The sequence below is a fragment of the Agelaius phoeniceus genome, chromosome 3 (assembly GCF_051311805.1).
Source record: "Agelaius phoeniceus isolate bAgePho1 chromosome 3, bAgePho1.hap1, whole genome shotgun sequence".
NCBI classification, from domain to species: Eukaryota; Metazoa; Chordata; class Aves; order Passeriformes; family Icteridae; genus Agelaius; species Agelaius phoeniceus.
Genome location: NC_135267.1, coordinates 31296349 through 31311956, shown reverse-complemented (window position 1 = coordinate 31311956; position 15608 = coordinate 31296349). Strand labels below are relative to the sequence as shown.

The window sequence follows — 15608 nt, the reverse complement described above, 5'->3', positions numbered from 1 at the left end:
AGTCTTTTTGCTCCCCACTAAGAGTATAACTTGTATGAATGAGATTTTCTGATTTAGTTACTTCACACATTATGGCAAGAAATATTTTGCCTAAATGTTCCCTGCTCAGTCTGTGTAGACAACCACAGTGCCAGCAGACAGGAGTAGAAGAATGGGAGACTGACAATAAAGTTCCCTCTGCAGCTGCTCCACTGGAAGCAGTGGCTGCTCCTCACGTGTCATAGGCCAGACCCTGCAGGTGTCACTTTGTTGGGGGCCAGTGTAGGCAAAAGCATTTCAGGTCCTCCACTCTACATGTAGCTGGGAAATCTTCAGGGAAAGAATGCTGCTCTGCCCAAGCTTTCACAACAGCAAATAAGGTTTAAAAAAAAAAACCCAAAAAAAAACCAAAACCAAAAACCAACAAAACCCACAATATTTTAAACCAAAAACCACCAAATTATTTTTAGTTTAGAAACCAATGAATTCTTGCCACTGTAAAAGCAGTGTGTGATGCTTTAAATCTAGGATGCTGCAAGTTCTGTGATTCACAGAGTTTGGGCAAACATTGCTATCCCTTCCTTGGCCATTCTCTACAATGGTGGAAGTAACATCACAGAATCAGCTGAGTTGGAAGGGACCCACAAGGATCTGAGTCCAACTCCTGTCCCTGCCCAGAACCATCCCCAAGAGTCACACCAGTGTCCAAGGGCAGTGTCCAAACCCATCTTGAGCCCTGTCAGGCTTGGTGCTGTGACTGCTTCCCTGGAGAGCTGTTCCAGTGCCCAAACACCCTCTGGGTGAAGAACCTTTCCCTGATATCCAACCTAAACCTCCCCTGACACAGCTCCAGGCCATTCCCTTGGATCCTGTCAGTGGTGACCACAGAGCAGAGATCAGTGTCTGCCCCTCCTCTTCCCCTCACAAGGAAGTTGTAGCTGCAGTGAGGTCTCCCCTCAGTCTGCTCCAGGCTGAACAGACCAAGTGACCTCAGCTGCTCCTCACGCAGCTTCCCCTCAAGGGAAGCTTCCCCCCATCTTTGTTGCCCTCCTTTGGACACTAATTAAACTCTCTAATAGTTTAATTATCTTATATTGAGGTGGCCAAACCTGTCCAAGTGAATGTAAACATATTCACATGACAAATTCTACTGGAAAAAAATAGTCAAAGAATAAGGCGTTTCAGTTCAAACTAAATCTTTATTCATATGGAAAATACTACTTTTCTTTTTGCAAATGATGCTAATAAATAAAAATACTCAGAAAGGACTTTGCTCAGAGCTAAGTGACTAGTAACAGCCACACAAAGCCTTTAATTCCCGTTAAAACCACGCCAACAATCATGCAGATTGGCTACGAGAAAGCAATATAAACTATATTTTATTTTGTGCAATCTTATCATACCATCTTAATGCTACCTTCTTCTAAAACATTTCACATAGATTGAAATGCAATTTCAAAACAAATATTAAGGACATATTCTACACTTATTCCACATATGGAGCTGTGTATAGCTTAAGCTCATAACATTTAATGTAGTTAAGCATCTAACAAAGGTAAAAGATGAAAGGACCCCATTCTGAAAATTCAGACACATTTATAAACATGAGAGAAGGAAAGCTCACACCAGTGAGTTCTCAACAGACAAATACATTATTAAAGCATAACAATAAATTATATTAAATTTAATAATGTTGATCCTTAAAATGGTTATTTCTGAGGAAATATCACTTAAAAAGCACACCAAAACTTTCATCACTAGGAGTGAAACTGGAATTTTACATATCTCAATTTCCCACTTTTGTTTTATAATAGGCTTCATATTTGTGAGCATATTCTTTATCATACATCTAAAAACAAATTGAAAAAGGTTGCAGTTAAGCTGTGCATCAAACACATCATCAAGGTGAGAAACAGGCACTTGACAGTATAATGTGCAAGGCAAAACCCTTACTAGTCACAGTATAAATAGTTTCTTCAGGAGTGAAATTAAAAGTCCTCAGCCCATCTTTGAGAATATTAAGGGCTGCTAACAGATCTTTTTCTGTTCCTTTAGATCAGCACCAACAGCCAAATTAAATACTAGCTCATGCCTTAGAGGGTATTCCATAAACTATAAAATGCAGCATACTACACCCAAGAATACTAATTCTTTCCTATAATTAATCTCAGCATACATATTTGTCCAAGGCAAAAATAGAGTTTACTCACAGACCAAACAATGCAATATAAATGCTAACCTTTTCTCCCCTATGAATACTTTTTAATATCTAATGCAAATTTTACAAATATATTTGCCAGTTTTAAGATTCTGTTTTGTAGCATAAAACATCACCATTCTTTTTGGTAAACCTCAGAACAATGTCTTTTAGCATCCTATCAATATTACGAAAAAACCCCAAACTACTAAAACCATTTTGCTACAGTTTCCCTCCAGGCACATCTCAGCAGGAATCTCCAAAAAATAGCTATGCAGGAACTGCAAGCCAGAAAACTACACATGAATTGGAGGAGGAGAGAAAGAGAGCTAAGGGAGGAGTAATGTGGCAGTAACAGAAACAAGCTTAGAAAAAAATTGCATGCATCCCTTTTCATCAGCATAAGCTTCTTGCAAAAATATGTTTACAAGACATCTGTTATAGAAAGGTCTATACTCTCTTGTAAAAATGCTGATTTTCTCTGACATGCTAGCTTCATCTTCTGACTGCACTGGCCATATTGCTAGACAGTCAAGTTTCAGTTCTGTTACACCAGTTTAACAATCAGGAGAGAAAAGGCCTACTGTTCATTTCTTATGAAACTTTTGGTTTGATTTTTATTCATGGATGTTAAAGTAATCTTTGTGTGGGTCATATAAACAAAACAGAAACTGACTTTAGATCTGACATCAGCTGCATCACTAGTGACAGACAATATGCTAAAAAGAGGCACTTTTATTAGTCATATATAATTTCAAATCTCAAGTTTAACATTTCACCTTCTTTTACCAAAAACTCAAAGTATCAGTAGCTAATAAGATGGAACTTTTCAACAAAAATGTTGTGTGCATGCACATACTTGCAATGGCTCAGTTACTCAGCTACCCTGAAAATGCTGGAGTATAATTCAATCATTGCTTATGCAGTGGGAAGGAAGGAAGGAAGGAAAAACACAGCCAAAACCAAAAATCTTGTTTGTAAAACAAGGATCAGCTATTGTAAAAAAATGCAAACATATGCCCTTCCATAAGAAGCAACTTATTCTTACATCCAGATTCAATATTCCTCCAGAATTCTGACATCATCTTACAGTTTACTCAGTCCTGTTTTCCAAATTTTCAGTAATTTCTATTTTTGGCATAGCATGCATCTTACAAACTGAGAAACTTAGCTTTGTCAAAAGAAGTTCAATATTAAAAAAAAATAGTGACCAACCAAAAAAAAAACAAAACCAAAAAACACCAAAAGAAAAGAAAAGAAAAAAAAAAAACCAAAAAAAAATCCACAAAATCCACCAAAAAACAACAACCAAAAAAGCAGGGAAAAAATCAAAACACAAAAAACACCCCAACTCTGGAAGAGCCTGACTGTTGGTGACAATCCTGTAATGGAAGGAATTACTTTAGAACATTATTTTCCCATGTCCCACAGAGTACAGCACAATGTGACACTAAGCATCTTGTATGCACAAGCTGAAGCATAAGCTGAGGCTGAAGATTTGGAAAACAGTACTAAGTACAAGCACTCTCCCTGCAAGCCACAGATTGGTATTCTTACTTTAAAAGGGACAGCATCAAAACTAAAATTTTGAATGGCCCTCGAATACCAGAAGTAGGACCTCAAGCTAGTGGCAGTTCCTTCATAAGGCAGTCAAATTTACAACCAGTGTATACATTCACTAAGGAATTACATTTTTTTTTGGTAAAACCAACAATCTGACATACTGCAAAGTCTGAATGTGAAATATAGGCACAAAATAGATTCTCTACTTTTTTTCAGTGTGGAAAACATAGCTATTAACAATGTAATAAGAAAATTTACTATCAGGTGAGCAAAAATTTGTAACAATCTGAATAAAACAAATTACTGTATAAAGGTGCAATATTGAGCAGATTTGATTTTGGTTTAAACATGTGAGTAAATCATGGAACTGTTCTCTTCTTATGTATAAAGTATTTCACCAGTATTACCAGTATCATTCTAGTTCTTCCCAGTTGTCAGTCAGGTTACCTTTGCTTTGACGTCTAATACTAACCAGCTTTCCAGCTGATTTGATACTCCACCTGGAGCTGTTTCCTGAGCTGGCCAGGTTTGTGTATTTTGTGGAGCCTTTGGTTTCTTCTTCCCAGCCTGACCAGGCTGTATAGTCACTTAAAGGAGTTGCTGCATCACTGGTAGAGTCAGCAGTGGTAATCTGTGGTGGTTCCCATCCCTCAATCTCATCTGGTTTCCTAGATGGAACATTCTGCTTTATCACCAAACTGTCCCAAAAACCTGGCTTCTTTTCAGACTTCATCTCTTCCTTTAGTTTTAGGTTTGTTCTAGAAAATAACAATGATGTCATGATTAATTCCTTCATTTAAGAATGTATGTAGTAGTTATTAATAAACATTCAATTAAATTATGTTTTACAGTAAGGAGTGCTAATCATTGTCAGCCTGTGGCAGCACATCCATTGCTGTCAGCTTCAGGAAAAACACCCTCACATACACAAAAACCTAAACACAGCTGAATCCTGCAGTGATAAATCAGAAGAGGACTGAGTATGGTCATTTTCTATTACAAGAGAATTGACACATCACCATCCCCACCCCATTCCTGTGGGGTGAGCTCCACAGAGCTGCCTTTGGAAATGTATGAAGGATTTTAGGATGCATTTGAACAATTTAGGACTTTAACAAAAAAAAACCAACAAAAAACAAAACCAAATTTTAAAAAACCTAGGACTACAATAGTAGAAAGGATTTTAAAATGTTCTAACACCAGCTTGAACACTCACCGTGTTCCTCAGTTTCATGTACCTGCTACCACCTTACCAGTTAAACCTTATGCCTCAAAATAGTTGATGTACACAGAATTAGGACTTAAAAGATACCAAGCTTTTTTATTAAAACTTTCATAAAAATCCACACAATAATGTGATAACAGCTGTTTTGTATTTCTGGTAAGATCTCTCAAAATGCCCCTCCCAAACCGAAAAAATAACTGGAACTTCTCTCTCAGACATTTGAAAGGCTACTCATATTATTACTTTTCTTATCCCCTTAAGAATCTTCAACCTGAATAATTTTGCAGTGTGAAATATTTGAATTACAGAGTGTCAAATAGTTATGCATAACTTTATATGCAGGATTATGTATATAATCAAATAATGGGCCACAGGGAAAGATTGAACACCAGGGGTGACAGACACAACCTTGAGGGTTCAATGAGCTAAAAAGCAAATTGAAAACATTATCTGTAGTAGCATATCAATTCCTTAGCCACAACTAAACTCACCATTGAATCTCTTTTAAACATTTCTATTAAAAATGGCTTTGTGCCATTAATGAAAGCTTAGTTCTATCATATTTAAACAGAAGCAACTCAACCAATACCTTTAAAAATCACTTTTTCTTTTCTGGATTTCGAATTTATGATTCCTCAGAAATTTCATTTTGCTAAAACCAGCCACAGACTCCAAACACTCTTCCTGTATTTTGTAAACAGCACACTTAAAAGTTGCATGTGTCTTTAAAAGTGAAGTAAAAATCGTGGTATATAATTAAGGAAAAATATCCTGAACTTAAAAACCAGGAAGTTCTCATAGTAATACCAAAATAGCTTTCTACATTGGTGGTAACTCTGTTATCATACTTCTGCTGTCTTCACTGTATTACTTGGTTCTTACATTCAGCATCAATTGCAAAGCATTATTACAGTAGCCTAGCATCTTAATAACACCCATAAGATGGCTCATGGGTTAGTGGCTGGCAACTTTTGGGAAGTTTTATGGAAGAGGCTCAAATGGAAATAAAATATATGGATTTATATTCTAAATTGTTTATTTATACACATACACTCCCTATATGCAGATACGTGGTGTTGCATCCTGAAACACACTTATTTCAAAGTTAACTGGAGACAAAGCCTGCTACAGCAAATCAGCCATTTTGATATTAGCTTATCAAAGCTCATATTTGGCAGGAACAGATCCACTGCTATGTGGTATATCTGGTTTATAACCAAGGCAGTGAGGCAGCACGTGCAGGTGAAGCCTGCACACACTTGTAACAGGAAGATGGTCTGTCCTGGAAGCGTGTGCTGTCCAGGGAGCTGCCCTCACCATACCAGCACACAGCTGTGCCAAAACACAGCTCAGTGCCAACAGGGAAGACTTCCAGATCCTAGTACAGCTACTCCACTTAACCTTTCTAGGTGTAGTAAGACTTCAAAAGAGAGAGTAAGGCATGTAAAAAAGGGAATTTGTAAACTCTATCATAATTAATCTCTAAGAGGATAGTGAAAATGTGAGAATGACCCTTTTACTTACAACCCTTTACTACTTTTCTACAGTAAGAAAATTATTAGGCAGCTAAATTCCTTTTTCTTCCCTACAAGCCTAAAAATGTTTAAAACATCATCTGTCCTTTCCTAATACAGCATGCCTTATTCATTGTAAGCTTAATGTATATATAGCTTTGCCCACAAAACTTCCTGTGTCAATTTGACTTCCAGCAGTTGGGCACTGCTGTTCCTCAGCATCCAGCTCCATTAATTTGCACAGCTATTTTCTGTGTTTTAATAGCATTTTAATAGCAGATAGACCAAATGGCTTTACTCACCCTTTGGATTTTGGAGACTTGCATCCTGCTAGCAATTGCTGTTCATCGTCTTTATTGAACATAGAGGTCACTTCCTTCCAGCCCCGGAAACTTGCACCTTGAACCTACAGAGAGAAGCAAATCCTCCTCAGTGTGGGTGCCAGACTGGCAGGCACAGAGTGGGGCTGCCACTGCTGCCACTGGGGCTGGCAGGCAGCAGTGGCTGTGGCCCCTGCACGTGGTGCCACTGGAGCTGCAGGGGATGGCCATGCCTGGGAAAAGAGCTGGTCTGGTGACTGCAGCAAGAGCTCTCCCTTGCTGAGCAAACTATACAAATCCTCCGTGGCTCTGTGATGCCATCGAGTACAGCTGGGCTCCATTTTAATGTAACACAGTAAGAGGAGAATCTAGGCAGCTTTAAAGACAGTCTAAAGGGCTCCAGCAGATAAGAAATGAAACAAACTGTCATGTCTAGAAAGAGTCGACAGACAGGACAGCCACATACACTATGAAACTCTTTAGATTTAACCTGCTTTACACATATTGACCCTCTCTGTGATCACCAAACTACAACTTCCTGCCCTGCAAGCAAGAAGGGTAAGAGCACTGGCTCACCAGTGCCATGTGCACTACAGTGTGTTCTCTAAATTTACTGTGACCATTAAGCACACAGCATAAATTGCTTTTTAAACTTTATTAAAGGTTTGATTCTCCCTCCCTCAAGGTGAAATGACTAGGTATGGGTTATTTTTACTTTGATAGCATGCTCACAGAAACACACACTGTGTGCCAAGCACAGAACCTGAAAGTTGATGTTCTTCTTCCCAAGATACAGTAAGAACAGCAGTGACAGTCTCTCAGGGTTACTTAACTCTATTAAAAAATATTATACATTATGAAGTATAATAATCAAAACAAAACCACAGCTGTGAAGACAAGCAGGAGGTTTTGGCAAGGGCATGTAGCAATAGGACAAGAGGGAATGGCCTTAAGATGAAGGAGGGTAGGTTTAGATTAAACATTAGGAAGAAATTCTTTACTTTGAGGGTGGTGAGGCACTGGAACAGGTTGCCCAGAGAAGTTGTGGATGCTTCATCCCTGTAATGGTTCAAGGCCAGGTTGGATGGGACTTTGAGCAATCATGTCTAGTGGAAGGTGTTCCTGCCCATGGCCAGAGGGTTGGAACTGGATGATCTTTAAGGTCTCACCCAACCTAAACCATTCCATGACTCCATCATCTGTTATCTTACTAAAATTCTATTATTTCAGGCCTTTTGGGTAAGGAACCTTTGCTACCAAAGGCAAAAACACAGCTACAAGCTGCACTTAAAGAGTCTTTTCCCCTTTAAACTGGATGATGCAATTCATAGATAAGCTGCCTTCTTTCAAAAATGATGCTTCATCGAGTCATTTCCATCTAATAAATTTGCTGATTATGAAAAAATAGAACCTTGTTCCTAGTTTTCAGAGAGCAATTTAGGACATAGAAGAGGCTTCATTTAAATTATATGTACCTTTAAAGAACAACACTGATTAAATGCTTGGAGACAAGCATTTATACACATACATTCAATGTAACAAAAAGGATATACCTGTACATACACCTTCTTTAATCTAGAACATCACACATACTTTGCCAATGCAATCCCAACCTTTGCTGCACTGTCTGGATACCCAAGCAATCCTCCTCAAAAAAAAAAAAACAAACCAAAACCAAAAAAAACTCCCCAAAAAACCCTAGAAGCTTTCCATACTTTTTAGTTTTAGATTTTTTTTTTAATTTAATTTCATTTTTCCAGTTCTGATTCACAGATATCTTTAAGAACAATAATGAGAAAATTTCTATGCATAGGTCTTTGGATAAACTTTTACAAGCTCTGCACTCTTTCTACCTGTATGTAAATCATTGTCTATGTACACATTGCATCATTCCTTCCATATTTTCATGTCCATGGTATTTGGTAGGTACATACAAGGCTAATACCCAGACTGTCACTGATTTATTCCTTCTCTCAACTAGTCCTTAGGAGAAATGCATGCTAAACATTTAAGATACACTTCCACTACTTATTTAGGGTTTCCAAAGGAAATACTCTCAGGATAATCTGCATAAGAACACCGATGTCCAAGTAAATTTTGCCAATATGTGCTATAACTCACTGCACAAAGCCTACTACATATCAAACAGACTAGGCTGAAAGAACCAGGAATTGCAAGAGTGAAACCAGAACCTCTGCCTACCATGCCTAAGCCTCCTCTTCTGCACCTGCCTGCACTGGCACCGATCTGCTGCATCATCTTTGCACTGCACCGACCAGGAGCGAACAGCTCACTCCTGACTGTCAGTGGCAGCACACTCCTGAACTGAAACCTTAGTGGAGGAGGTGGTCAAATACACATTTCACACTCCAGAAGCTGTTTTGTAACTACTGAACTGTTTTTAGGGCAACAATCTTGTTTTTTGACTACTGCTGTCATGTAGCTGACACATAATAACAAAATTCCTCAGAACAGCCTGCTGCATTTCCATGTTTCTTTTCACAATTCTTTAAACACTTTTAACCAACTGAGGAGTGCAGCTGGAACAGTTACAACTGAGAGGCACAGCTCAGGAAGGAGATCTTGGAGTCACCTTTCCCTCCAACCATCAGTTTGACATGCAGCAGCTGTATAGCCAAAAAGGGCTGGTAACCATCACAAGAAAAATTAGACCAATTCAGACAGGAGATCCATATATGAATACCCCCTATTTAAAGGGGTGCACCCTCTAATACCTCAAGCCAATGATTCTTGATGTTAGGGGAAGAGGCCCTACACACCAGCCATGTTATGCTCTCTCTGAACACCATCTCCTTTTGCCAGTCACAGATTGCCAGAACCTAAATCAGTTGGGAATCACCTACAACCTCACAGAGCACCTGGAGAAAGACCCATATCCCAGAACAATTAGCTTCCTGGCAATGGATGTCAAAGGAAGGTCAGTAAGTAAAGATAACACTTCAGTAAGCTGACTCCTCACCACATTGGAGACTTGTTTTATGTAAAACTATTAAGTTATTCAAAGTATGAAAATATAGTATTGATATGGGCTTAAAGCATCAATCCACTGGCAGAAGGACAGTATTTCACTTTTATGATGCAACTCTCTACACAAAAGTACTGCTTCTAAAATTTCCTAGGAGGTTTATAAATGTAACTGACTTGATTATATTCTCTAATCTTTAAACTACTTTTCCCTGTGTCATTGGAACACAAAATAATTCAACATCCAGAATTCACAGAAATTCCATCCTTTACAGCTGGAAAGGATCTCTGGAGACCATCTAGTCCAAGCCCACTGCTCAAAGCAGGGTCACCCTCAGCAGATTGCTAAGGATCATGGACAGCCAGGTTTTGAGTATCTCCACAGCTGGAGAATCCACAACCTCCCCAGAAACCTGTTCCTTGGCTTGAATGTCCCCATGGTGAAAACATTTTTTCTTATTTTTATATTATATTTTTTCTATTTCAGTTTGTGCCCATTGCCTCATGCCCATTCCCTGAGCACCCTGAGAACAGTCAGGCTCCATCTTCTTCACACTCTCTGCTGCTGGTGTACAAGCAGAAAAACCTTTCTTGTTGCTCACCAGATTAAATCCCCTCTAGTGGGTTTAATCCTTCCCAACCCCATTCCTGCATACTCAAAGAGTGTATCTATATTCCCCTCAGGTCACTTGACCTTGGTTCCACCCCTAGAATGCCTCCTTTAATGTTTGAGGTTTTTCAAGGATAAAAATTAATGCCTCCTGCCACCTTTGCTTCTTTCTCTGCCTGATGGGTTGGGCTTGAGCTTGGACTAGGTGATCTTTGAAAATCAAAGCTGGCTGATAGAACCAGGCATACACTCCAAGTTAAAAAAAAAAAATCAGTGAAATGGTCATGAGACAGCTAAAAAAAAAAAAAGGGGGACCTTTATTAAGGAAGAAAGCACTATTGCTGACTACAACTGAACTGTAACACGAGATGTTAGAATTAGAGGGCCATGTTGGATGCTGCAGTCTACTATTTTTCAAAAATGTCAATGAGAAACAAAGCAGGAACTTCTCAAGAAGCTATTTCAGTATTCTCTGAAGTAGAAATACAGGTTAGTCTCATAGCAGTTTGACTATGACAGCAATTAATAAATTTTCTTCTGTATCTTCCACTTTAGGCTGGGAAAACCTGTCCAGCAATGTCCTGTGCAATCACCTAAAAGAATCAGTAAAAAGTGAATTAAACATACATATTAATCCATCAACTGGCAAACTATTGAAAAGCCCTCATGGTTTGCTCCAACTGGTATCTTAAGAGCTCAAGACCAGAGCACAGATTCTTTTCCTTTAGCTCCTTCTAGCTTATGAAGTACTTTTTTTCCACCATGAGAGAGCTGCCATCTAATTAGTGTATCTTGTGAAAGTGGGAGTACAAGCAGTCCCTCCTAGAACATCATGCAAAGGATGTGGTCTGTGTCCCTGGTCAAGCTGTCTGCTGTTTCTCCTGCTCCCTCCTCTTCCCTCTGCTTTGCCAGGACCTCAGGATCAGTGCCCATCTGTCAGACAGATCCCCAGAGAGAGGGGATCACAGAGGCAGACCTGCTTTATCAGATCTGCTTTATCAGATACTGCTGCTGAAAAGGGTCAGCCCAGGCCACTGCCTGCTCACTGATATTGCCTTCCTTATGCTATGGTTTTGTACCTGTGTGATGCTGTGGAAAACTGCTTCAACTACTTAAGCCAGCAGAAATCTAACTCCCTCATTTCTAGCATTCTTTTAGTCTAGTGCTAAGAATCAATTAATTAAAGATAAAGCACATGGAATTTAGGGGCAACAGCACCTTTTTTGTAGCAGCAACTATCATAACATCTGAAGCATCCTCTGAAAATTGCAGTCATCTATCAGTTTTCTTCCATAATCAGAGTTTTGTACATACATTATGGCTCTCCCCAAACCCTAAGCTCCACTCTGCTCTCAACCTTCATAGTAAGACTTCAGCTGTTACCTGTATTGATTCAAGTGAAATAACTGTATACAAATTGTTTACATCGACTGCAATCTTTCTTTCTTTAGATAAAAGAGGGAACAAATGTCTACTGATCGTTAACTTTATAAAACGCCCCAGAATGGGTCAAAAATGAAAGTCTCCTACAATATTAATAGGTATTATTACTAAAAATTACCTTAAGGACACCCTTTTTCACCACATCAACAAACTCTGATGTTTACATGACTGTCTTCCCATAATAGATAAACAGGCAAAGACAATAGGTAATAAAAGGTAAACAAAAAAATGAACAATCAAAGAGACTACTGGGAAACAGTAAAGCATCACCAGAAAGACTTTTCAGTTAATTTTACTGTCAAAGGTAAGCAGTTGATAATTAGAGCTCTGCTAGAGGGCAAGAAGGCTCATGAAATATTGGGTAAAAGGCAACAAACCAGGAATACTAACAGCTGGGTATAAACTAAAGTAGTTCAGTATTAAAGCAAATTTCAAAAGTTTATTGCATCCAAAAAAAGTACGCAGGTACAGATGGATATATACTAAAGAGGAAGATGGTGTAAATTTAACTGAAAGCAGGTAAACTTGTGCATCAGATGGATGTGGTTAATACAGGCTAACATAATGGGAGAGATAAAAAAGCAAAGAACTCAATCAAGTCAAAGAATAATAATGAGCTGTGGGTCACAGAGTTAGAGGTACAAGACAAGCAGTTTACAAAGCAAGAGATTCGAGTATGTTTGAATTTACCCTGACTGCATTAGGAGTGGGTACTGGTACTTTCAGAATACTCCTGTTAGACTCTTCTACTTCCAGACTGCCAGGCCAGCAGGGCTCTGGAGCACAGAAATCACTCTCTGCAGGCTAGAACAAGCCACATGACAGTCTTAGCAAGCAAAATGAGCAATTACAGGGCATTCTTGCTGTACACCTGCAGTGAGAACCAGCACTTTCAATACCATTGTGTAGTTAAGCAGCTAATCCCTTAAAAGGCACTGCTCAGCATGTATGAAATGAGATTTCCAGAAATTTATATTTGGACCATGTTTCAGCAGACCTTCACAAGTATTTTCACAGAGGATTGACAACTGGTGAATCAAAGTTCTCCAGTTAAGTAGAGGCACTTCACAAAACACTTGCAGACATTTTTTATAAATATAAACAAAAAGAATGGATTTTCCTCTTGACCCTGACTGAGAAGAAATAATTGTTTATTCCACAGTTTCCCTCACTCCTCCCCTAAAAAAAAAGAAACTAAAATAAAAAGCTAGAGATATAATTTTCCATATAAGTACCCTACAGTTCAATAAAGTTACAATTAAGTGTTTTACAGTTATAAAAATGCCAATCAGCTTTAATTAAAGAAGCATTCTTCCCACATGACGGGAAACCTCTTCAAAACGAGCAAGAAAACAGAAACCAAAATTTAAAAACCAACTCTCCTCCAAATTTGTCTTACAGATATTAAAGCATTGGTGGTGGTGGAGATTTTCCCAAGCCAGCTTCTGATGTGCAGACCAACAGTTCTTGCTGTGTACCAGCACCCTCGAATCCTTCTCAGCAGGGCTGTTCTCAATCCATTCTCCACCCATCCTGTACTTGTGTTTGGGACTGCCACGAGCCAGCTGCAGGACCTGGCACTTTGCCTCGTTGAACTTTATGAAGTTCACACAGGCCCACCTCTGTCCTGCCAAGGTCCCTCTGGATGGCATCCCCTCCCTCCAGCTTGCTGACAGCATCACACAGTTTGGTGCCATCCACCAGCTTGCAGAGGGTGCACTCAATGCCACTGTCCCTGTCCCCAGCAATGATGGTGCCAGGCCTGGTCCCATCCCCAACCCCTCAGGAATGTCACTTGTCACTGGCCTCCACTCAGACATCAATCCACTGGCCCTAATTCTTTGCATGTGACCATACAGCCAATTTCTTATCTACTGGATGATCCATCTGTCAAATCCACATCTCTCCAGTTTAAAGACATGGATGTTGTACAAATTCTTTGCACAAGTCCACATAGATGACATCAGTCACTCCTCATTCATCACCAATGCTGTAATACTGCTGTAGAAGGTCATCAAATTTAAAGGCATGATTTGCCCTTAATGAAGCCATGTTGGCTGTCACCAATTCTCTCCTTATTTTTCATTAGCCTTAGTAGAGTTTCCAAGAGGATTGGCTTCATGACCATGCCTGGCACAGAGATGAAACTGAATGGTCTGCAGTTCCCTGGTCTTCATTTCCTTTTTTGGAAATGGAGGTCATGTTTTCCATTTTCCAGTCAGTGGGAACTCCATCAGATTGCCATACTTTTTCAAGCATGCTGGATAGTGGATCAGCCACTTCTCCACTAGCTCCCTCAGGACCTACAAATGTACCCCATCAGGTTCCATGGATTTGCATGCATTAAGGTTCTTGATCTATTTCTTTTCTCAAAGCTTTGTCTCTTTTCAAAATCTGGCCTAAAAACAACTGCAGATGAAGTTTCTACTATACTTTTAATTCAGAAGCTGAGCATGGCAGTGAGACCCCCCAAAGACTGAAGTTTTTCAGAGGCCAAATCATAGAATCATTTAGGTTGGAAAAGACCTCTGAGATCATGGAGTCCAACCTGTGACTGAACATCAGGTGGTCAACCAGACCATGGCACTGAGTGCCACATCCAGTCATTCCTCAAACACCTCCAGGAATGGTGATTCCACAACCTCTCTGGCCAGCCCATTTCAATGCTAACCATGCATTCAGTGAAGAAATTCCTCTTTGTGTCCAACCTGAACCTCCCCTGATGCAGCTTGAGGCCATTTCCTGCTGTCCATTGCTGGCTAATTGGGAGAAGAAGTAGTTGTAAAGGTCTCCCCGAGCCTCCTTTTGTCCAAGCTAAACACTCCCAGCTCCCTCAGTCACTCCTCTCCCTAATTCACACGTCCAGGCAGAGTGTGAACACAGGTTCCAGATTTCTGCATTTTGCAGAGCACCACTGGAGCCCTCATGGTTCCTCACTTGGAGATGTCACGAGGTTTTTTAACCACCTATACCTGCCTTTCAAGAGAGCTGTGATGCGAGAACTAGAAAAGTTCAGCACTGCAATCAGCCTGTCCTCAGTGCTCAGTGGGCAGCTTCCTGCAAGAGCAGGATCTAAGAACACTTTCTAAGTCCCACCTGCAGCCTTTAGAACTAGCTCCTAATTTTAGACCTCCAAACCTAGGTCACAATCTTTGCTCTGCAAATGGACATCAACACTGTCTTCAAACTCAGGCTTTAAGAGGCCAGAAAGGCTGTCTCCCCAAGGAGCACACACACTATTCATCCACTACCTTCTTCTTCAAGAATTCTGCTGCTCATCACCACATTGTTGCAATGTGGAGACTACTTTATTCATGGCATGTGTGTACTGGAAAGGCCACACATGCAATTCATCAGCCTTTTATTAACATACTAAAATTTAGAACTTCTGGAATATCACTGTACTGACACTGCTCTAAGACAACGGAACAACTAAATAAAATAGAAAATTGCTTTTACAAAGAGAAGATGGGAAGGATAAGGTGCTTTCATGAGAATACATTTTTAAGACGAGGGTTTTCCTTTAAAAGACAAAAATACTGCAGTGGTGTATCAGGTGACATTTCTGGTTTTTTAAGTCAGAACATACACTTAGTAAGCCTTCCTGAATGACTAAGAAAGGGGCAAAAAACGTTTCAATAGAAAATAGATTCTTTTTAAGATTCTCTCCCTAAAGATTTATCATTTGGTATAAAATATATGGTAATTTATGTTTTCATAAAAAAAATATACTTCTTCAAAAGATTAGAAAAAGGTATAGTACAATCTGACT

General features: G+C 39.5%; 1 protein-coding gene across 3 annotated transcripts in view; it reads right to left on the bottom strand.

Moving 5' to 3' along the window:
- Positions 1-1158: 1158 nt before the first annotated feature.
- The window catches only part of TDRP (testis development related protein), a 28100-nt gene continuing 13650 nt past the window's right edge, over positions 1159-15608 (bottom strand). For all 3 annotated transcript variants that reach the window (XM_077175012.1, XM_054630441.2, XM_077175014.1), the window contains 2 exons: positions 6781-6884; positions 1159-4497 (listed from right to left, as the gene is read on the bottom strand). In XM_077175012.1, coding sequence (XP_077031127.1) covers positions 4152-4497; positions 6781-6884 — 450 coding nt within the window. In that variant the 3' untranslated portion in view covers positions 1159-4151. The remainder of the gene's footprint in view (positions 4498-6780; positions 6885-15608) is intronic.